At 42.4% G+C, this 24479-nt stretch overlaps 2 protein-coding genes across 2 annotated transcripts in view; both read right to left on the bottom strand.

Moving 5' to 3' along the window:
• Positions 1-1190: 1190 nt before the first annotated feature.
• LOC307271072 (uncharacterized protein) lies at positions 1191-10395 on the bottom strand (the record flags this gene model as incomplete). Its single annotated transcript, XM_080054947.1, has 10 exons — positions 10370-10395; positions 10155-10270; positions 9903-10053; positions 9650-9771; positions 6748-6871; positions 6495-6616; positions 2620-2731; positions 2388-2506; positions 2079-2202; positions 1191-1355 (listed from the first exon to the last, which is right to left on the bottom strand). The coding sequence occupies exons 1-10, from the start codon at positions 10370-10372 to the stop codon at positions 1191-1193; spliced, it is 1158 nt and encodes a 385-aa protein (XP_079911073.1). The 5' UTR covers positions 10373-10395.
• A 5776-nt stretch (positions 10396-16171) lies between these two features.
• Positions 16172-24479, bottom strand: part of LOC307271069 (uncharacterized protein) — a 21841-nt gene continuing 13533 nt past the window's right edge. The window contains 2 exon segments of the mRNA XM_080054945.1: positions 16172-20120; positions 24096-24316. Of these exon segments, the coding sequence (XP_079911071.1) occupies positions 19578-20120; positions 24096-24316 (764 nt within the window). The 3' untranslated portion in view covers positions 16172-19577.

Raw genomic sequence — 24479 nt, 5'->3', positions numbered from 1 at the left:
GGGGCGAAGTGTGTGATTAGAACAAAAACCACCTTGGCATAATAAGCAACATGATAACGCCACAGACAAATAGAACACGTTGATAAGCACAAAGGTACGGGTTAGGGGTTTATGGGACGGTAGATGTAACAGCCCAGGCACCTGGGGGCGTACGCAGCCGGCAGGCGCCCCACACGTGGCATCCATTCTGCAACGAGGGAGGGAGAGGGGGAAGAGTCAAGAAGGCTTGTGTGGTCAGGGGTCGTGTGTGCTATGTGTTTACGTGTGTGTGTATGTGTGTTCCGTTTATCTAAATCTGTCCAGACATAACGGGAGTCTTCATGCGCCAGATGGTATAGCAAGTCCAAGGAGACAACCTCGAGGCCAGCCAGAGATAGAGTTCACGGGAGAGTAGGTGATGGGAGGGAGGGGGTAGAGCGTCTTTCTGCATAAACATCCCGGAGAGAGAAGAGATAACACCTCAAAGGACGGTATGGGGAGCCGAATCGAGATAATGAATTTGTTTTGAAGAGACTATGCGCTGGAATGTGGAGCCTGTCTTAAAGTCACTAGTTAGGTAAATCCGAAATATTCCAAACCCGGTGGCCGTTTTCCGTGCCTATGGACTGTTAACGCTCACCCAGATCGCATCCACTTTTCAATTAAGTCTGTAAAGCACCTCCAGCTTGCGGTTCACTTCGCTTAATACTTGAGTCTGTACGTTAACAGCCTGGCACAAGCCCTGAAAGACGGGCAGCTTGTCAATGGCCTGATGTGCTGCCAACGCCTTTTTAACTTTGCGGTAGAACAGGAACCCGCCAACACCAAACAGCAGGAACCCTGTTACCAAAAGCCCAATTATGTAATTATCTTCAGCATCCTCGATGGAAAGTGTTGCCAGACACATCGGGTTCCAACTGCTCCATGTGTCCCAGCTGTATCCGGCAGCAAAGGTTCCATCAGGACAGCGGGCTTCTCCTGTGCCCACTTTTCTCGTTGAGAAAATTTGATCTATTGCAAAGAGACCCCAGTTGATCAGATCCATAATTTAGGTATTCGGAGGAATATGCACAGAGAGTCTCAGGGGTAGACAGAGACAGCACAGAGACAGAGAGCAGAGCAGGGAAGATAAGGTTTACGGAGGGAGGAGAAATGCGACCGCCTTCGTTGAGAGCTAGAACAGAAACAATCAATCTATATCCTTCATTTGACTAATTGAGATTATTGTGCTGACGGAACCACCAAAGCAGAGCCCTAATGCAGATCTTGGCCTGTTCCATTGTAGCTCCAAACTCAGTTTCGAACCAAGCGAAGAATTCATCTCCATCATCCTGCAGACGTTCCATCTTGAAGTACTTATCCAGAAGACTACCGGCCTGAAAATACATACAAAATACAGGAAGAAGACATTGAAAACATTATATTAACATTTTTTTACTGCTTTGAAATTGTTGTATAACTAAGATAGCGGCGCATACGGACGCAGCGGCCGGTCTCTCTCCCGATAGTGTTTTCTTCTGTTTATAACTTTTCTGTTGACTTTTCTCCGTGTTTTCCTGCAGATAAACACACTAACAGCCGTCGGTTTTCACTGGACATTAACAAAAAGGTTTACCGCAACCTCTCTGAGGAATTATTACCGGACAAACTGAGACGCGAGTTACAGGAGTTAGGACTACTTCGCCGGCCGGCTTCCCTCCCGGAGAGAAGACGCTGAAAGCGAAGCCTCATTTAAAAAAAAAGAGCCTTTGAAGAGCCTGTCTGGTGGTGTTACCGGTAACACGGGTGTTGTCACATGTGTATTACTTGGTGAAAAAAGGCCACACCGTGGCAACCCTACAATCTGTTCTACCAACCCAGAGAGATAACAGCGACTCTGCTCGTTGCTGTGTCTATCCCCCACTACCAACAACGCGGATAGAACAGAGGCACTTTGGGAACTTTATAACGCCATCAGTGAGCAACAGACACCCAGACGGATTTTTAATCATCGCTGGGGATTTCAATCACGCAAATCTCAAAACTGATCTCCCCCAACAGACTTGACTTGACATGTTAGTTGATCTTGTGCCTGGAAGTGTTTCTGTGTGTTTCCTCACCGTGGTGTAGTCGCTCTTGGCGATTCTTTTCCTCAGAGCCAGTCCGAAGCACGGTATGGTCATCACTGATTTGTCTAATGGATCCATGACAAAGATGAACAATTCCCGCAGTTCTTTGTTCATGCTGCAAAACCAGAGCCCACAGTCAGAAAAAGAATCGAAAACATACGTATATATATCCTATAGTGCGTAACTTAATCATGTTAATCTAAAAAAACACGAGAAAACATTGTGTTTTCAAGCATTTGTAAAATGTTTGAATTTTGTCTATTTATCATCAATAACATGTCTTCTTTCATAAGTCAGTACCACTCAGTCAGAGCTTCAGCGCAGGTCGTGGCCTGGTCATGTGTTGCTTCAAACTCCTCTTGGAGCAGCAAACGGATGAAGCTTTCTTCATATTGACAAATCGCCAGAAGTTTGTCGGTCTGAAAATACATGAAATACAGGAAAAAGACTTTGAAAACATTGGATTCACATTTGTCACTTTCATTATAATAAATAGCTTAAGCGCTTAAGTGTTTGTGTGTGTTTCCTGCACCGTGTCAATGCCTCTCTGCTCCAATCTCTCCCCCAGATCTGAGTCCATGCCCGGTACAGCCTTCACTGGTTTCTCATATGGATCCTTGATAAAGTCGCACCATTTCTTATAACTGCAAAACCAAAACCCAGAGTCAGAAAAAGAAGAGAACATAGCCTATAGTGCGTAACTACAGTATTTCATGTTAATTAAAAAAAACTAAAGAAAACATTGTGTTTTTTCAAGCAATTGTAAAATGTTTGATATGTGTCTATTTATCTTCTTTCATACTAGTATAAATCAAAAGTTCCAAAATGTACATTGTGTGTTTATTTGACTAAACCTTGTCTGTTTGCGTCCACTACCACTATCTCCTTTCCTTTCGCATAGGTTGGTCCAGAGTAACCTATGCTAAAGGAGGGTTAAAGGATGAATCGAGGCTCCTTTCCTATGCCTTTCCTAAGCATTTGGAGAATTCGGATCACCTATCTGCCGAGTACTTCCGGGTCATCTCGATAGGAAAGGAAATTTCCTATGCAAAAAATACTATTCGGATTGGCCCCTGGCTTGACAAAGCAGCCCCTTTACATCCTGGATTGGCGTTTATGCAACTGACTAATCCAAAGTGCCCAGGCTAGACTTTGTCAAGGCTGGCTTTATCAATCATCCTGGATATCTTAATTCCACTTTTATGCAATAGGCCCCTGGTGTAATTGCAGGGTTGGAGTCAGGTGTGCTGGAGTCAGTTCCCAGCATTCACAGCTGCCATCAATCAACGATCAACTGCTCTTCATATACCCGGCCCTACCTTCCAGACACTGCCAGATTGTAGACTCTGTTACCCAGTCAGTAACTCTCGAGCCACCTAGACCTTTTGTATTCCGCCTGCATTTAGCTTGTTGCTAAATTCTGTTCTTTTTTGTCAGTCTCCCAGACTCCAGCCACCAGCTCCAGCCCTCGTCAGCCAGCTCTCCCTCCCTGGACCCCTCTGCCTGCCTGCTCTTGCCTGCCTCTGCTCGTCTCCCCGGATTCTCCCCTTGGTACTTCCCCCTGGACCCTCATGCCTGTCAGCCCCTCCAGAGCCCGGCCCAAAGAACCCCAGATTCCTTCTAAAGAAACCCTCTTAAACTGGTACTGTCTCTGCGCCCGTGTCCTCCCTGTCCAGCAGTTACAGAAATAGCATACCACATGTCACAGTTACAGCTGCCATAGGTTGATTTGGGATCTCTGCCACTCAGACCTATGGGTTACCGTGCCCTGCCAAACCGAACTGCTACTCAGTGGGAAGATGAATAACTATTGTACATTTATAGTTGAAAGCATGCTCATAAAGTTTGATTCAAAATGTTGTGTTTTCAAGGTTTGAAATGTGCTTGAAATTGTGAAACACACACACAAACATTACAACACTTTGCACCAGCAGTATATTGTATTAGTTAATGTGAAAACAAAACTACTTAGATCAAATGTTTACGTCACAAAAACACAAGTTCAGATTTTTAGGCTTAAAAATTTAATTATTTCTACAGATTATAAGGTTCTCTGAATCGTACTCCCAATTTGTTTGAAAAAGTTAAATGTATTAATGTGTAAATAAATATTGAATTGAAAAAATTGCCTGTTTTCTTTGTTTTCCTTTTACTTTAGACGCATGTTTTTAAAGTTACAGTATATTGCTATATCACAGTAATTCCATGGGAAAGACAACAGTGAATTTACAGTAAATTACTGGCTACCTAATTGCATTACTTTAACAGTAAAAAATTTAAAATACAGCTATTAATTGTAATTTAAGTACCGCAAGGTACTGTAATAATACAGCTAAATATTGCTATATCACAGTAATTCCATGGGCATGGCAACTGTGAAGATACTGTATGCAGTTGTATTTTTATTGTAATTTACTGTGATTTATTTACTGTAAATTACTGTGAACTATTTACTGTAAATTACTGTGAAAATATGTACAGGAAATTACTGTGACCTTACTGTGAAAGTAATGCAATTAGGTAGCCAGTAATTTACTGTAAATTTAAGGTATTTTTTTTACAGTGTATATTTCAGGGTGTTGTGCATCCGCGGCAACAATAACTTTGGATCTGAAATCAACTGTTTAAGAAATATAGCTTTCGGAAAAAAAGTTGTCTTGTGGCACAACTTGCCCCCGGTGTGGTATAAGTTGTGCCACAAGAGAGAATACCATGGGGTAAATTGTGCCATTGATATATCTCATACGCTGTAATGCAAGACAAATCTATTAGACAATCACTTATTTAAGGTTTATTTAAAGTAAATAAAGTAGATATTTTACAAAGATTGAAGGTCAATTTTCTTAAGCAAGGCCTAGCAGATCTAATGGTTTTATCTGCAAAGCTCACAATGACAAAGTCACCATCATCATCTTTCTGGCCATCTGAACTCTCATCAGTGGTGTCGTTAAGTGGAATGGAGATGTCAGTCTCTTCTGAGCTACTGTAGATAATCACTTTCTTTTGGTGACCAGCGTATACAGCCATGCCTCTGGCACAACTCAGAAATGTACTTTGCACTAGCTGCTCCGCCCTTGTAGAATCAACTGCCACCTGACAAATGTGATTCCCCCTCCATTTCTGCCTTTAAATCAAGGCTCAAAACCCATCTGTACACCCTGGTTTTTCCTCCCCATTAACTATCTTACCTCTGCACTACTATCTTTGTTTATATGTGGATGTATGGGCTTTATGTCTTTTATTTTGGTTATTGTTATTTTACCTTCATTGTTTACCTACTGAATGCACTATGTTCAGCACTTTGGACAGTGCAAACTGTTATAAATGTGCTTTTATGAATACATTTTACTTACTTACTTACTTATAACTCACCCCAGGCCCTCTGGCACAAATCACCCCAACCCCAGAATTTTGGATAATAATCATGATGCAGTAGTTTAGGGCTGACATGCTAACTATATAGACACAAAGTGTAGCATACCAAAGCACTAAAACATGTGTCAAATGTTTTCAAACTTGTCTATTATTGTTCAGACACAATAATCAAAAAACCTTGATTATGGAAATTGTACTTTGAAAGGCAAAAAACAGTTTTTCGAGCATAAATGTGCTTATATCTTATTCCATGTTTCTCCCTTCTTTACAGGATGAGTCAAATGGATGGCTCTTCTTAAATATGTGGTCACATTTCCAATTTCTTCTATGGTTTTCTAGAAACAAGGGGTGGCACAACTTCCCCACCGGCACAACTTAGGCCACTCTCCCCTATATCCCATAGTGCGGAACTTTATCATGTTAATCTAAAAAAGCAAAAGAAAACATTGTGTTTTCAATTTGTAAAATGTTAGATTTTTGGTCTATCTACCTTCCTTGTTGTTTAGATTGGCAGGTTTGGCTGGGTGAGTTCATGAATGAATGAATTAATTAATGAACGTCTCATGTGTGTGCCTTGCACCTGTGTTAGATTGCTTATTAGGGCACGGGACACACAGTGACACACCGCTCAAAAACTACAAAAGTGCGACGCTTGTAGTTCTTTAAAATCAAATGGCTCCAACAATGTCTTCTTTCATTCTAGTATAAATCAAATGTCTAAAATGTACATTCAGGTGTTTATTTGACTAAACCTTGTCTGTTTGCGTCTGTATATTTCTCCTATACAACCATCTTTAACGGACATTATCTTAACATTAGTTTTTTTTCTTAATACTCTGAACCAAAAATCTCAACTTCTAAAGCAATTACATCAACTAAACTTTCCATAATCATTCTCAGCACTATTCTGAAGGTTATTGCAGAGGGCCTAAAGGGATTAATCATTGTGTTTCATATGCAAATGCTTCAGACAGGAAGACTGGATGCTAGAACATTCTGAGACATTCCTTGTCTAAATAAATCAGTCCGTACCAGTCAGCCACAGCTTCAGCGCAGGTTGAGGCCTGGTCAGGTGTCGCTCCATAGTCCTCTTGTAGCCATCTGGTGAATCCATCTTCACCCTTGGTCACAAACATCTGTAGAAGTTTGCTGGTCTGAAAACACATGAAAAACAGGAACAAGACATTAAAACATTGGATTCACATTATTCACTTACATTATAATAAATAGCAGCCTGTAGGGGGCGCTGTTAGAGCATTAAGGTGTGTGTGTGTGTTTCCTGCACCGTGTCAATGCCTCTCTTCTTCAATCTGCTCGCCAGAACCCGTCCAATGCCCGGTATGACCGTCACTGGTTTGTCATATGGATCCTTGATAAAGTCGTCCCGTTTCTGCACTTCTTTGTTCTTGCTGCGAAACCAGAGTCAGAACAAGAAACATAACAATAACTTTATCAAGTTAATCTACAAAAACATAAGAAGACATTGTGTTTTCAAGAGTTTGTAAAATAGTTAGATTGTTGTCTATTTAGCTTTCATAACATGTCTTCTTCCATAGGGAAGAACGAGGTAATGTGAGACATCGGGTAATGTGAGACACCCACTGTATCTAGGCAATGGAACACATTTTTGGTAATGTGAGAATTAGGTTTTCAAGCCCCTGTCATTTCCCCTTGGCCCTGAAAGAGAGGACCTCATGGTGATGTTGTAAGCATGTTGTTTTTCACAAAAATTAATTTTTTACATGTAAAAGTAAATTTTCTTGCTGTCAACTTAATCAACTGTTGTGCCAAAGCAAATTGATTCAGGTAGAAAAACTTCTATCATACGTGTTGATGAACTACCAACATATGAAACCATGTGATGATGATAACTGAAGATTAGCCTGATTTTCTGAGAGAGGTAGTTTTTTCTCAAATTGTGGCAGTGGTGTAAAGTGAGACAAATACTGTGGGGTAAAGTGAGACAGTAGCCCCTTTTACACAGAGATTGTGGCATATTGACGGAACAACATCACTCCAATATGCCGGCTTTGCTTGCTTCTGTGTTATTTACACAGAACCAAGCAACGCCGGCCTGCTGGCGCATCAGTAGCTCCTTTTACACAGCGCTCCGGAATGAAAGAGGTGCTTGTAAACAACGTCAGGTGTGACGTAAACATTTAGCGCCGCGCCGGTCAGCTGCTTTACAACAACAACACTGGCCGGTGAATTGAGAGCAGAAGTGCTGGAGCTTGCAGTAAGAGGGCCGTATTTTACTGTCCCCACGATGTGCCAGTTGATCTCGCTACGCGCTGAGTCCAACATCACTGGGACTGTTAACCAAACTGACAAAATCAATCCGCTTCACCTCTTCACGTCTTGAGTTGTGTTAGCAAAACAGTAGCTCTGTGGCTAACAGCTGAGCCGGAGCCTTCAGTCAGCTGAAGCAGACAGTCTAGCGGGGCGAGCAGACTATTCCCCCGTTACTAGGTCAAGCTGAACAGGAGCCCTCCGCTGCGCGTCGTGCTCCTGCTTCAGCTTGTCGGTCTTTATTTCTAGCAAGTGACCCATTCGCTCTACTTTATCCCTTACTTAGCCTAGCCTAGCTTTCCCATTGTACAACTTCTCCTGGGCAGAAATAGACTCATACACTCTGCAAAATGAAGCGTGGGGGTTTGGATTGAGCAACGGACCTCATGATCAGATAGATTATACGCCGTTCCTTTTATTTGGTGATTTTTACGGGACATCAGGCCGCCGTGATTAATGTTAAACACACGTCCTTCAACTGCTAACATGGTCGCATGTTTAGAACATAGGCTATGGAACGTCAAACGCCCCCCTGTTCCGCAACAACAAGCTGGAGCATTTAAACAGAGAGGCGGAACTGATAGTGTCGGGAATCTTACTACCCCCCGAGGTAGTAAAATTCCCGGAACAATCTCTCGCACCTTTCTTCCCTCGTTCCGCAACTGTCGCATTTAAACAGCAGGGCGGAGGGCTGAAAGGCCGGCATATTCCCGGCTTTCACTGGCTGTGTAAAAGGGGCTAGTGTCTGTGCCCTCTTTTAATGAATCCATTATATTTGAGGTAGCAAGGAGACTAGTTTGAATAAGACAAAAGACAATGTGGGCTTGAGGTGGGGGTTGATGGTTGAAGGGGTGTCAGCAAGGGCATGGTTTGGCACGTATGTATGTGGGGGACAGGAGATTGACCTTTAACTTCAATGGACTCTTAGTAATATGTCTTTATTCAATGAATGATCCCAATAAAACAAATGCAGAAATATATAAATCAAAGACTCAAAAGATGGAGAATGACAGCTGGGTCTAGTCCTGTGTTCTGAGTCCCAGGCTGTTCTAGCTGGTTCTGATTGTTCTTTGCTCTGACCCCCAGACACTAGCTGGCTCTAAGGGTCCTGTGTTCTGACCCCCAGACTGTGTTTTAATCTAACTGGTTCTATCAGTCATTTGAATGTTAATTATTGAATATGAATGATATGGTGTATTTGATCAGAGTTACTTTCAAGTGTTAAGAAAAATGTTTTGGTTAATTGACCAAACCCCATGATTCTGTTACTAGTCCGACATTAGTTCTGGAATATTTGGTTTTCAAGCTAGCTGTCAGGATTCTAACTGTTACAACATTTGTTGTTATGGTAGTTTCAGAGTGGAAAAAGTAAGTGGATCAGTTTACCCCTTGATTTCTCTGGTCTGACCCCAGCTTAGGGGTACTAAGCTGGGGTAAAGTGAGACACAAGACATCTTTTTTTAAAACAATAATATTTTCACTGCCGTTCATCCTGAATAAATTATGATAATGTCCATTGCTAGGAAACATCCTGAATTAATGGAAAATGTGTATATTCGACGGATAAATAATTTTAGCTTGCTTAGAGGGGAGCAAATGTAAAAAGTGTCTCACTTTACCCCACTCTCCCCTACTACTATAAATCAAAGGTCCAAAATGTACATGTAGGTGTTTATTCTCAACATTATTTTTTTTAAATACCCTGAACCAACAATCTCAACTTTTAAAGCACTTCTATCAACTAAACTTCCCATAATCATTCTCAGCACTATTCTGAAGGTTACTACAGAAGGCCTGAAGGGATTAATCATTGTGTTTCATATGAAAATGCTTCAGTCAGGAAGACTGGATGGTAGAACATTCTGAGACATTCTTTGTCTAAATAAATCAGTCCTTACCTGTCAGTCAGGGCTTGAGTGCAGGTCCAGGCCTGGTCAGGTGTTGCTCCAATGTCCTTTTTTAACCAACTGGTGAATTCATATTCACCCATGGTCACAAACATCTGTAGAAATTTGCTGGTCTGAAGATACATGAAAAACAGGAACAAGACATTAAAACATTGGATTCACATTATTCACTTACATTATAATAAATAGCAGCCTGTAGGGGGCGCTGTTAGAGCATTAAGGTGTTTCTGTGTGTTTCTTGCACCGTGTCAATGCCTCTCTTCTTCAATCTGCTCGCCAGAATCCAGTCAACGCCCGGTACGGCCATCACTGGTTTGTCATATGGATCCTGGATAAAGTTGTCCCTCTTCTCATCAATGGTCTGAAGGTTCCTCTCCTGATTTCCAACCGTTCCGCTGCAAAACCAGAACCCAGAGTCAGACAAAGAAAACAGGAAGACTGGATGGTAGAACATTCTGAGACATTCTGTACTTTGTCTGAACAGATCAGTCCGTACCGATCAGTCAGAGCTTCTGCCCAGGCCAAGACCTGGTCAGGTCTCAAGTCCTCTTGGAGCCAACTGGGGAAGGCATCTTCACCCAACTCCACAAACCTCTGATGTAGTTTGTTGGTCTGAAAATACATGAAAAACAGGAACAAGACAAAAACATTAGAATCACATTTGTCACTTTCATTGTAATAAATATCAGCCTGTAGGGGGCGCTGTCAGACCATTAAAGTGTTAATGTTTCCTGCACCATGTCAAAGCCTCTCTGGTCCAATCTTTCGCCAAAGCTTGTCCAATGCCTGGTATCTGAGCTTCAGCCTCTTTGCTGTAAAACCAAAGAAACCAAGAGTCAGAACAGAGTCCAGAGAACTGGGTCTATATATATACTATATACTATATACAGTAGCCTACTGGAGTTGTAAAAAAAAATCAGGGGGGATGGTGGATTGGCTTTAACGTTTAGGGACATATCATTTGTGCTGATGACAGCGCATGGGAGACCAATTGTGTACTCTTTTGATTATTGTTTTTTTTGCCCTTGCAAGATCTTTGCGCTTGCTTTTTGGCACAGTTAATGTAATGTGAGCTTTTAGACACATCAATGCTGTATGGGGATGGGGGGGGTTATCATGATATCACTGCTACCAAACGCTTTCCACATCAGTATAACAACCATCTGCACCTTCTATGAAAAGCAGAAGTATTTAATTTTCAAAATGTCTTAGAAAAAATAATAATAATAATAGTGATGATGACAGTATCTCTCAATTAAAAATCCACTTGTGCTGTCAGAAAAACTGATATTAAGGAATGATCCAGACAAAATTTGTAAAATTGCAAGGGGGACAATCTTGTTTATGTAAAATAAATAAATAAATAAAACCTGTAGAACACAATGTGCAATCGACTCTGATTGTTCTTGTGTGGGCTATGCTTGCAAGTTTTCTTTCCAATTTTTTAATAATAAAAACAAAAACGTTTTTATAAACATCACCCTTTTGTTTAATTTTTTTAATCGCCACTTGCATCAACCTGAAAATATATCTACAGTAGGCAGCCTGAGCCGATAGAAGAGAAGGCTTTGGGGGAGCGCTTGCTGAGGGGAAGAGACAGTGACCCCCCCGATGTTGCAGCAGCAGCATCGTTGGAGGCGGAAGCAGCACTAGGCTTGTTTACAGGCTTAAATAAGCGATACGCTAAACACAGTTGTGTAAGTCGGTTTGGATAAAGTAGGAAGTGTATAAGCTTTTGCGCGCAGCATTTACTATCCGAAAGAACAAGTTAACGTGTGAGAAAAGTCGCCGAGTAGCCTGCTAACTGCCTTTGCAAAGGAGAGACTGCGCTCTGTGGACGTGATTGACGGTTGACCACAGAAAAGCAGGTGATGAGTGATTTTGGAGGCGGGCTTTCGCCGTGCCCACCCAATCAGAAGCTAGGAATGGTAATAGTATATTATATACACATGTTTTAATTGGCTGAAAAAATAGAAATACATTTTCCCTGCCCCTGGCTAGCGCCGATATCGAGGGCATAGTGGAGTACTGGCAGCCTAAGTGCCAGTGTTACTAAATGTTGAAATAGTGATAGCCTAATACTTCCACATTCATTGATAAAATAACAGGGGATGGGAAAGGGGGATGGCCCATTTAGAAGGGGGATGATTTTGCGATCTTTATTTCCAAGGGGATGCCATGTTTACACTCGTGTATTTGAGCTTCTCTAAGAGTATGTGAATTTCAGCTTTTAATACAGTGCAAATTCACATACTCTTAGAGAAGCTCAAAGACATGAGCGTAAACACCACCTTGATCAAATGGTTCTACTCTTTTTTAACGAACAGAACACAGCAAGTGAAGATCTAGGATATGGACCCGTCTGTGTACCAGGATGAGATAGACATATTTATGAAGTGGTGTGATACCAATCATCCAGGTGTCCTCTTATAAGTATTTAGGGGTTCACATTGATAATCTTCTCTGCTGGAAGACACATATTGACAACCTGTGCAATAGACTGCAACAGAGGCTATATTTTTTGCGAAGACTAAGACTGTACGGCGTAAGCAGACACATCATGATCATTTTCTACCGTGCCATTTTAATTGCTGCCACTCTTCTCCACTGTGTAAATGTTTCAATTGTTTTTTTTCTCTTCACCTGTTGTTGTGTATTTGATGTTTTTGCATTGAATATTGTTTATGTATTGTTGTTTTTCCTTTGAATTGGTTTTGAACTCGACGTCATTGTAAATGAGGGTCACCCCTCAATTGGTCTCTCGAGGATAAATAAAGGTTAAATGAAAAAATGAAAAATTCATCAGACTTTTCTCTGCGCTGTCTGAGCTGATAGATAGGTTGTGTTGCCACAGTGATGTGGAGTCTTAAACTGTTCTAGCTTTGCCAGCACTTATTTCTGTACAGCTAAATATCCCCATAGAAACATCGCTGCGTTTATTTTCGCCACCAGTTCAATTCATTGTCGGCTTGCTCCTGCTTATTCTCCCGCACACATGCCTTAGTCATGAGCAGGCCCCTGATCTCCTTGCAAGGTTCAGGGGAGAAAAAAGCCAGTCAATTATTTCTTTTTTTGGAATGGCATTGTTCAGGGCCTTCGAAGATCGGGGCCCCACATTTAACTTGTTAAAAAATAAATAAATAAAAATAATAATAATAATAATTTTATGGGCCCCCCTCTGCCTTGGGCCCCCCCCCCCACAACTGTCGCACTTTCCCCCGCAGTCCGTCGGCCCTGTTTATTTCTATAGTGCGCATTGGCATCTTTGAGCAAAATACCCCCAACATGTGACCCTGGCCAGTGACCACCTTGACTAAGACATTTTCTGGGGGAAACACCGGTAAAAGTAATGATTTGGTCATTCCTCAAATAAATGTATTGTGGAGTTGTCTGGCTCAGAGAGCCATGTGTATTGTAAGACTGCCTTTCAAGGGGCCCATCAGGACTTTTTGTATAGGGGCCCAGAATTTTGTGCTACGCCCCTGTATGCAACGTACACACATCCTAACCTAACCCTAACGTGCACACATTCTAACCTAACCCTAACACACACACATTCTGACCCTAACCCTAACACACATTCTAACCTAACCCTAACACACACACATTCTGACCCTAACCCTAACACACATTCTAACCTAACCCTAACACACACATTCTAACCCTAACACATATCCTAAAGTAGAAAACCAACATGATGAGCACTAATGTCTGTTTGGTATTTGACAGAACCCTCTTGTGTCATTTTCTCCCTCCTCTTCCCCCTGTCAAATACACAATTAAATAAATGTAAATAAACACCCATCTGTTTGCTCATAGCTATTCAAATACAAAACAGGTTTTATATTTGAGTAGCTGTGTTGTTCTGTGGCAGGTTTTTAATCAGCTAGGCATCTGAAAATACTGCTCCTACTGTCAGGTGAAACTAAAATTATTATTTTATTTTATTTAATTAACATTAAAAAAAACACAACATGTCTTCTTTCGGGCGCGTGGGTAAAAGGGAGAAAGTAAAAGTAAAGAGAGAAGCAGGGGAAAGGTGCCGACTCGAGGGCTCTATGGACGGTTTATGGGATGCTTCGGCAAATAAGTATGAAGGTATGAAGACATTTTACTTAATTCTCCGCAGTGTCCGTGCATTATTGATTTAGTGGGTGCAACAATGTAGGCTAGGTTCAAAACAGTAGGCCTATCTCTCAATCTTCCTCCAATTTTGTTTGCTAGCTGTCTCGCATAAACGGAGACCCGCCCCGTGTGTGTGTGTGTGTGTGTGTGTGTCAATATTTTTGCCTATGAGTAGGCTACGAAATGGTGGCAGTGCAGCGCTCTGTTGTGGGGGATGGAAAGTCGTCATTTAGTCTGCTTGTTTTTTTGAGAAAATTTGGCGCTAGTTCATGTATAAAGCTGGCTGAGGGGAGGAGACAGAAGTTACGAGAGACGGAGAGCGAGCGCGCGCGCGCGAGAGAGAGAGAGAGAGAGAGAGAGAGAGAGAGAGAGAGAGAGAGCGAGAGAGAGAAACAAACAGTAGTAGGCTATAGGCCTACAGCTGTTTATAAACAGGTATAAAAGTGTCATATAAGTATGCGATTAATTTAGATTAATTAATCACAGAGCCTGTAATTAATTAGATTATTTTTTTTAATCGTTTGACAGCCCTAGTATATTTCTCCTATACAACCATCTTTAACGGACATTATCTCAACATTATTATTTTTTTCAATACTCTGAACCAAAATTCTCAACTTCTAAAGCACTTACATCAACTAAACTTTCCATAATCATTCTCAGCACTATTCTGAAGGTTATTACAGAAGGATTTGTTCATATGTTGTTCATTGTCCGATTTATGAAACATTTTCTTCTTAATAACATGATGAAAATGCATTTTACCCTATTCACCTGATGTGTCTAAATGTGTTCAGCAAAGTGTTGGTGAGAAATAAAGTTTACTAAAGTGAAATCCTGAGACCACACAGTAACCCTGATCTGTCGTCCTCACAATGTTTAGACAGTAAACCTTGTGAGGAAGACAGGGCCGGGGTTAGCCAGTTAGATTATACCTGGAGACAGATCATTGGAGGATTCTATTAAGTCACAGAACGTGAACACAGGATTGCCCGTCTCATAAATATGAAATGTGGAGAATAAAGTTAATTCTTCTGCTCCTTCGATTCCGGCTAGTGTAGCACAGACAGACAGACAGCTAACCATGTGCGGAGCATGCGGTCTCCGACATTACGCGCCTAAATCCTCACAGTGTGTTTTTGAGTTTGAACTTTTCTCCTGAAGTGCAAAGTTAAAACAGTCCTCCCTGTCCCTAACCCTCTACATACCATCTACCTGGTTGATCCAACATTACAGAGGCTGTCAAAATAAAGGTCTAAAAACGTCTTACCTTGTTAATGCGATGAGACGATGCGACAGCCAGGAGAGATGAGAGGTGAATGAGCTTGACACACCCAGAGGATCTTTATACAGGTAAACCTGTTGTAATACTTCCTCTGAACACATAGTGGCAGCACTAAGACATAAGACAGACAGTAGAGACAGACAGTAGAGACAGACAGACAGACAGACAGACAGACAGACAGACAGACAGACAGACAGACAGACAGACAGACATTACAGTAGAGATGGCAACATGAACTAATGGATTTAATATAAAGTCCCTGTAAACCCAAATCCTTCAAAATAAAAGCCTTCTAACTATGTAATGTGTGGAGTTAGTTTCTTGATAGCAAAGCATCTGAAAAGAGTTAGACATATTGTCATTTAAAGGTGGAGTCAGTAATTCAGTATGATTTGTATATTTTGTCAAACTTCTTCTGAAAAAATTGTCAAAAAAAAAAAATATTTTAAGTAATCTATACATTAAACATTTTGCTTTACTCACCTGCAGTATTTCACCTTATAACATTAAAGTCTCTACGAGGAACTTTTAAATATTTCTGAAACAGTCTCATTTCTCCTCTGATGATCATACATTACATGTAACAGCAAACCAGACCATCAGTGCAAAGAATGAACACAAACTGAAAGTTCCTCAGAGAACCTTTAAATGAGTCATCAAACCAGACTGGACTGAAATGGAACAGACATCTTTAGTAGAATACATTTTGAATCAAATAGTGACGCTCGCAGCTGTGAATGTAAATCACACACAGACAGACAGACAGACAGACAGACAGACAGACAGACAGACTGACAGAGAGACACACAGACAGAGAGACAGACTGACAGAGAGACACACACAGACAGAGAGACAGACATACACACACAAACAGACAGAGAGTCACACACAGACAGTCAAACACACACAAACACACACACACACACAGACAGACAGACAGACAGACAGACAGACACACAGACAGAGAGACACACAGAGACAGTCAAACACACACAAACACACACACAGTGAAATGTGAATCCCTGGGCTTCCATACAAAGACGACACTCTCTTTTAAAGGTTTATTACAAAACGAAAGAACAGAAAACATGTCAACTGGGTTTATTCTATCGGCAAAACACGATACAATGACGAACAACCTTCTACCTGGAGGAGAAGCTGGACCCAAGATGGCTGCCGCTGAGGCCTCGTTTACACTGAGCGGTTCGGTTCGGTTCATGTTTAATAGCGTTTCCACTGTGTATAGTTGGGAAGGGGACCACAATAAACTGAATGTGCCACACCTATGTCTGTCCCGCTCTGGTTGGGGTATCAAGCCGTCCCTAAAAGGGGGTGGAGCTACACACTGCTGTCCGTTGATTGGTCGACAGAATCATCATTTCCCTGTGAGAGATAAACCGCCGTGTGTAATCTACCCGGCAACAGGAAAGAGTCTTTTGATTGGAGGAAAATGTCGGCGCAGAACTTTTGTTTACTGTGTGGAGTTTTTTACTCTTCATTGAGTTAATCAGCAGCGACACTGTGTCCCATAGTTAGCTATGAGGTCATCATAGTAACATTGCTATTATGATGTCACTATAGCTGTTCAAAATGATAATAAATTAAAAAAAAATAAAAAAAAGACTAAAATGTCCCAATAGTAAATTAGCTGCTTTGCTGTCACCATATCTACACAACTCTATCAGCCAGAGCATAGGCTGTTTACAGGGCCATGGCAGAGCATAGGCTGTTTACAGGGCCATAGGCTGTTTACAGAGCATAGGCTGTTTACAGGGCCATAGGCTGTTTACAGGGCCATGGCTCAGAGCATAGGCTGTTTACAGGGCCATGGCCCAGAGCATAGGCTGTTTACAGGGCCATAGGCTGTTTACAGGGCCATGGGCTGTTTACAGGGCCATAGGCTGTTTACAGGGCCATAGGCTGTTTACAGGGCCATAGGCTGTTTACAGGGCCATAGGCTGTTTACAGGGCCATAGGCTGTTTACAGGGCCATAGGCTGTTTACAGGGCCATGGCCTGCAGAGTAAGGCAAGTAAGTAAGTGCTGTCTGCAGTGGAAACACAAGCCTGATCTACTGTTACTGTTAAAACCAAACCATACTGTGCCTCAGTGTGAACGGGGCTCAAGGGAACCAGGTCTGAATCCAGGAACAGAAGTTTAAAGCAACACAACAACAACTGAGCGGGAAGAGGGAGGAACTGTTTCTCTTATTTTCTACGGGAGATTCTTCGGACACACTTATAAATATTTCACCATTAAATTAAATTAAGTCAAATTCCAATTCACACAGTAAAATGGGGAGATGGGGGGGGGGGTCACAGGATCTCTGCTCTGATTGGTCGAAACCCACAGACCATTTCACAGTAAAATAATCCTCCTCAAATATTTATCACAAAATCTTTAGTTTGTTTTTAATGGATCAATTAAGATTATTGTTTAGTTTAGTTTATGGAGATATTTAACGGGAAATCCTCAAAAAAAAATTATTTTTCTTGTAAATTTTTCTTGAATTTTTGGTCCAAATCTCAAATTTTTATCACAGAATCTTTAGTTGATTTTCAATGGATCAATTAAATGGATTGGAGGCTTTTATTGTGAAAATCATCTGAGGGAGTCGGTGATGAAATGAAGCGCTCTCTCTCTCTCTCTCTTTGTTTGAAACCTGTGAGTCACATTAAATATGTATATTTATATATTACAACATTGTTCCAAATTCATAAATAAGTAGTGCAGGTTCCCCTCTCAGCAAAACACTCAAAACGCTCAAAAAACTACAAAGATGGCCGACGAGCTGCAAAAGGTTAATAGTCTTCTTCATGCATCAACGTTAATGTGTCAGCTCCGATCGACCAATCAGCTCGCTCGCTCGGCGCTCAACATCTCAAACTGTAAAAACAAACAAACGCTGGAAATGTCTTTAAAACTCTCGGAACGCCAACGGCCAATTAGAATCATTCTAATAGAAACCATGGTAACCGAGCCTAGGAGGCGGAGCTAACCTGTACGGAGGTTTAACAACGACAAACTGACTCAGTTATTATTATTATTATTATCAACTAACGGGGAACAGTTTGGCATGTTTGGGGTTCTGGACAAAAGAAAAAGTGATTCATATTAAAGGGACAGTTCAGTATTAATGAAGTGTGTGTGTCAGTGTGTGTGTGTGTGTGTGTGTGTGTGTGTGAGAGAGGTTCTTATGCATTCAGTCTGTTTCCTTAGGCAGAGAAAATGCTTTTTCACCACATTTATAAGTGCTAGAAACCTCTTTAAGGTTACACTAGGACTGTGTGTGTGTGTGTGTGTGTGTGTGTGTGTGTGTGTGTGTGTGTGCGTGTGAGGTTCTTATGCATTCTTAGGGTTAGAGAAAATGCTTTTTCACCACATTTATAAGTGCTGTGTGTGTGTGTATCTCCGTAAGGTAACACACTTCACACACACTGAACTTTCCCTTTAAAACAATAATCAAGAGAAAACTCTTTTCTTCCCAACTGAAGAGTGAAAACTATGTCAATAAAGTCATTATTATTAATGTGATAACCACTGACAGTCTAACCTGTAAACCACAGACAGCTGTATATCACAGACAGCTGTCTGTTAAAAACACTAAAGGCTAAACCACAGACCGCTGTCTGTCACTGTCTTTAAAAACACTAAACCAGTGACCGGTGAGAACCAGTCTGTCGTTGTTAGACATCCGTACGTCAAACTATTTCAAACTTTCTTGTTGTTATGAATCTGTTGTGGAGAGACTCCGTTTACCAGAATGCTTTGCGTGCCGAGCTCTGTGTGTGTGTGTGTGTGTGTGTGTGTGTGTGTGTGTGTGTGTGTCAATCTGTATGTGTGTGTGTGTGTGTGAGAGCTTTAGTTGTGCATGAGAAACATAGTGCCAAGGTATCTGTAAAATGGAGTGCAGAATGAAAGGGGGGGGGGTAACACTAGTCCATCCTTAAAGCTACAGTGCGTAACTTCTTCATATAAATGAATTTCCGTTACGTAAAATCCATGTGCCATCACTGAAGGCTTTACCTCATGTAGACGCACCGACAGGTATAACATCCATGTGCCATCACTGAAGGCTTTACCTCATGTAGATGCACCGACAGTGTTGTTGTAATTACTCAGAGTTCCTCATGGGGGGCGACAGAAGTTAGGCACTGTAGCTTTAAGAGCCAGAAGCTAACGGTCAGATAGGTACGCAGCCCGGGAGGCCACACGGACGCAAACTTATTTTAAATTGCGCGTGAACTTTAGTAAAACAGAAACAGGCTTTACTGCAAGGCCGGGACAATTAAAAACAAAGCTACACCCATGTCCTTTAAAGGTGTAGTCAGTGATTCTGGAGGATTCATGTCCCCTCCCGGGCTGAGCCAACACGACCATATAAGGCTCTGTCCTCCTGCTATCTACAACACAAAGCATCCAGTCCCACTCCACTGAAACCAGTTCAAACCAGTTCAAACCAGCAGCAGCTTCTGTCCCAAATGGTCCGAACTCAATGTCCCACAATGCTTCACTCCGAGTCGGACTCCAGCGGCGCCGTCTCGTCCAGCACAGCGCGGCTGCGGCGCTTGATGCTAGCGGTAGCGTTGTTAGCTCGGCGGTTGATGCTAGCGGTAGCGTTGTTAGCTCGCCGGTCCTCCTCCAGATGAGCCTTCTTGTGGCGGGAGAAGGAGCTGCTGTGCATGAAGCTCTTCTGGCAGAGCGCGCAGCTGTACGTCTTCCCGCTCTGCTGCTTTAGCTTGGCCCGCCCGCCGCCGCCGCCGCCGCTATCGCTAGCTCGATGCGCTAGCTGGTGTCGCGCTAAGCTGGAGGCGTGGCTGAAGCGTTTGCCACACTGGCTGCAGGCGTGGCGCCCGCTGATGACCTCATCGTTAGGGGCGGGGCCTCGGCGGGCGGCCCGGGCCCCGCGGCGGCGACGGTTCTTCTTGCAGAGCGTGTAGAAGTTGGGCTTGTCCCGGGAGCACAGCTTCAGACGGATCTTCAGGTCAGACGAGGCCGACAGGTTCTCCTTCCCCGGGGTGTAGCTGTCCAGCAGGCTCCTCACATGGGACACCTGGGGGGGGGCAGAGAGAGCACTGTTAGGGTTATTATACTGGGTTAGAGAGCCTCAGAGAGGTTCTCCTTCCCCGGGGTGTAGCTGTCCAGCAGGCTCCTCACATGGGACACCTGGGTACACAGGGTTAGATATAGGTATAGGTTATACATAGGGTTATAAAGCCTGGGGGGGAGGACATTAAATATATTATTATAGGTTATACAGAGGGTTATAAAGCCCTGGGGGAGGGGGGGGCAGAGGGTTAGGGTTAAGGAGGACCTGTCTGAAGGGTTAAAGCCCTATTCATTATCCAGACATAGGGTTAAGTATCATATCAAAGTATGTATTGCACTTTGAATGTTTATTGTATGTGTTTATTAGTCCGTCATTCTATCTATCATTTTCTGAATCTGGATGTATTTGTGCTTATATGTTTTCCAGTGCACACAAAGTACTAGCAGGTATAGTAGGGGAGAACGGGGTAAATTGTCACACGGGTTGGTTGTCACAATCGTTATATCTCTGAACCAGAAGGCGCTGTCTGTGAAATTTTGGTATGTAAATATCCAGAATTGGGATCAGAGGTCACCTACATAGTCTTCCTTGGAGTTAGACTGCTGAATTTGAGGTGAGAGGACTGTTTGTGTTTTTCATGTCAAATTGAAAATATTTAGCTCCTCAGTATTTTTCTTCTAGGCTTTTACACAATGGGTTTATAACAAAACACTTGTTACCCATAAAAAGTGTGAAGGGTAAACTATAGTTTAGATTGTGGTTAGCAAGCTAATTAGTTGTCAGATGGTTGTTGGCCTTGATGCTAGCAAGAAATTCAAGTTGGGGTTGGTCGTCACATTTTTTGGGGGGTTGGTTGTCACATGTTATCCAAAGGCTGCAGCCAGAAAAGGAACCCAATAACGAAAGAAATTGTCAAGCTGTGTCCTCACTGACACCCCAGAGAAGGAGAGAATAGAGCAGGAAAAGGCAGCTAGCATGCAAAAGAAAAAAGGGCAACAAAATCAAAACAACCCAGTGCATCCCAAACTAGACCAGCTGCCAAGGCTACAGTAAGTTATGTAGGCCTATTTGTCAATTTGACAATGCAATTACATGTTCAAATTTTGTTCTGCTTTCTCGTCTTCTTTTTAAGATTATTCCCATTAAGATAACATTGTGACAAACAACCCCATAGTGTGTGACAACCGACCCCTTGATGGGGTTGGTTGTCACAATGTGTAAGGGTGTCTTTGACGATTAATTTCTTCTTTATTACAATAAGATAGAAAAAGTGAGGGGTACACATTTCAAGCCTAACACCTTAAGCTTCAATGTAATTGTAGGAATGACTATTGAAAGATGTTTAGGTGATGAGCAATTCTCACTAAAGTAAAAAGTGTGCCTACTTACCCCGTTCTCCCCTAGTATACAGTATGTAAGGGTTAATGCCCGACGAGGTGTCCAGGTATCAGGGGTTAATGGACACCGTGGAGGCGAGAACTGTCCGACGCGCAGCGGAGGAAGTCCATTAACCCCTGATACCTGGACACCTCGAAGGGCATTAACCCGCTTATACCATAGTCACCTACTAATAAAAATAATAATTAGACCAATCAGTTATATTTTCATGCCTTTTTGCGATCAAATTAGATTTTTTTTTAACGAAACTAGATTTGTTTCGAACGAATAACAACTTGTTTCCACAGCAACGCCCGAGACCTCGTATAATAACTGGAATACCCATTGCAAACCCATAAGGTTCTTATGTAATGAAAACGTAGTTCAGTACTCCAGTCAATAGGAACTACCAAGGATACGACCTGGCGACGACAGAATTTGGCTGTGATGGTGCGTTCAAATTGTACTGAGAGTCGGACTGAGGATACGAGCAACGGGAGACTGCGGCAGCTGTTAGCAACAGAGCTACTGTTATGCTAGCAAGAAGATACAAAGTCAAAAAACATTGCGCACGCTGTACAAACAGTAAATGTAATCAGCCAATATGTTTAACAACATCTCCACCGAGCTAACAATGCATTTCCCCCAAAATAAATAACGCATTTCACGGAGAATGTGACTGGCGAACATGTGTATTACGGGCTACAGCCTGAAGTTATGTGAGGCAGTGACTGACAGCAGTAGCCTGTGTCCAGATAGACAGTGAAGCCGGGCTTTGGTGGCTAAACACATGTAAACTCAGTTACAAACCTTTTTCAAATTTAACAGGGGTCTTACTCACCTTTTTAACGAGATCACCATTGAGGTTTAACCAGAGGACATTAAGTTTAGCCACTTTATTTTACTACTATCGTTACTACAGCTCTTGTGTTGCGAGCGCCATCCTGTGGTGTCCAGAGGCTATTGCACGGCAGGATATGTTAGGCTTTATAAATCCCTTATCAACACTGTTTAATCAGCGGCGAGAGGGCGACGCATTGAAGTGGACAGAATGTAAACAGTTCCATCTAGGTGTCCATACATCAGGGGTTAATCCACACCTATGGAATGTTCTCCAGCCAATCAGAATAGAGGATTCACACAGACTATGGTATAAAGTAGTATATAGTAGTGCATCGTGAGGAAATATTCACTGATTTTGCCAACAAGCGTTCTCCACCTTTAATAAACAGCCCTACTACTATATATATAAACTCTATACATGTAGTTTCAGGGCTGTACGCTTATTTTTTTAGGTGGTAGCACTAGTGCTAGCAAGCAAAAAAATTCAGTAGCACAAAAATAAATTTGGTAGCACACAAAGTATGATCGAAAACTTGCATAACCTTAACCCTTGCATTTCGCTCTAATTACCTTTGAGCATGTCATCTTGGTCTCATTTGAGATTCTCAATTAATATTATATCCTAGTGTGTGTAGTAATAATTATGGAAAAATTAATAGGGGTGCACTGATTGCAATTTAGAAAAAAGAATCTAACCTGCCAAATTGCAATTTTTTGCTGATTCAGAATTATTATTATAATGTCCTTCTGTTAATTAAAACCAAACTTTAAAACATTAAACATAGCCTATTAAATAAATAAGTATACACATTGGTACAATTTAGGATAAATTAAATAGGTTGTTATGAATGTGTTGGGAGTAGCTTTTCAGTGGCTTATTTTGTAAATAGACTAGGCTACTGTTGACTGCTCGCTGCAGCTGAATGAGTTGCCTTTCAAGCTAGAAAAAAGCGCTAACTTCCTGTTCTTACCGGCTTCAAAATAAAAGTCAACTAACGTTTGGCTAATAACAGGCTTTTAATGTGAAGGCGCACAGGAAATGTTCTGTTTGCACATGCGCTAACTTAACTGCGGTAATGTGCCGTCTCCTTCCGGTAATTGCCGTTGGTGCACGAGCACAGATCCCGAGGACACATATCTTTCACCAGCCAAAGTGGAGGGTGGATTCAATAACTTACTTGCCTAAGACTCATTTACCCGCAGTGTTAATGTAGAGCCCTCTAAGCAGTGTTGTGCAGCGCTCCTATGTGTTTCAAAGACAGCCTCTCCTCATTATCAACCTGTCGCAGGAGTGCGAATGGATTTGTATTCATCATCGCACGTGATCAATTTCAGTAGCAAATGCGATCAAAACTGTCGCACTGTACAGCCCTGAGTTTGCATGCTAGTTTACAGAGCCTGGGCCCTTAGTTTACAGAGCCTGGGCCCTTAGTTTACAGAGCCTAGGCAGTGTACTAAAAGTACCTGGGCCCTTTGTTTACAGAGCCTAGGCAGTGTATATACAGGGTAATGTACCTGGTTCTTGTTTACAGAGCCTAGGCAGTGTATATACAGGTTAGTACCTGGTGCTTGTTTACAGAGCCTAGGCAGTGGATATACAGGGTAATGTACCTGGTGCTTGTTTACAGAGCCTGGGCAGTGTATATACAGGGTAAAGTACCTGGTGCTTGTTTACAGAGCCTAGGCAGTGTGTATACAGGATAATGTACCTGGTTCTTGTTTACAGAGCCTGGGCAGTGTATATACAGGATAATGTACCTGGTGCTTGGAGAGCTGTGTGGAGGTCCTGAAGCTCATGTCACACTGGGGACAGGCGTAGAACTTGTCCCCCGGGCTGGACGTGTTCCCCTGCTGCTTCCTCTTCCTCTTGGTGCGCCCGCCGGCCTTCAGAGGGTGGGAGTGACGCAGCGCCGCCATCTTGGCCCCCAGGCCTCCGGGGGCAGACATCTTGGATCCTATCGCCGGCTCCTTAGACGGGCCTTTGAGTCACAAGCACAATCCCTTTAATGTTAACAGGGTTTTTCCTGGCTCAGAATGGGCCTTTGGGGGGTCAGTACGCGGACCGACTTTTTTGGGGTCGCGACAGTAAAGGCAAACGGTTTGTGTATTTTAAGAGGGGTGTTGGGAGAGGGGAGTTTCTGT

The sequence above is a fragment of the Ammodytes marinus genome (genome assembly GCF_949987685.1).
Source record: "Ammodytes marinus genome assembly, contig: scaffold_54, whole genome shotgun sequence".
Lineage (NCBI taxonomy): Eukaryota > Metazoa > Chordata > Actinopteri > Uranoscopiformes > Ammodytidae > Ammodytes > Ammodytes marinus.
Note: the sequence above shows the minus strand (reverse complement) of the source record. Positions and strands in the feature narration are given on the sequence as shown.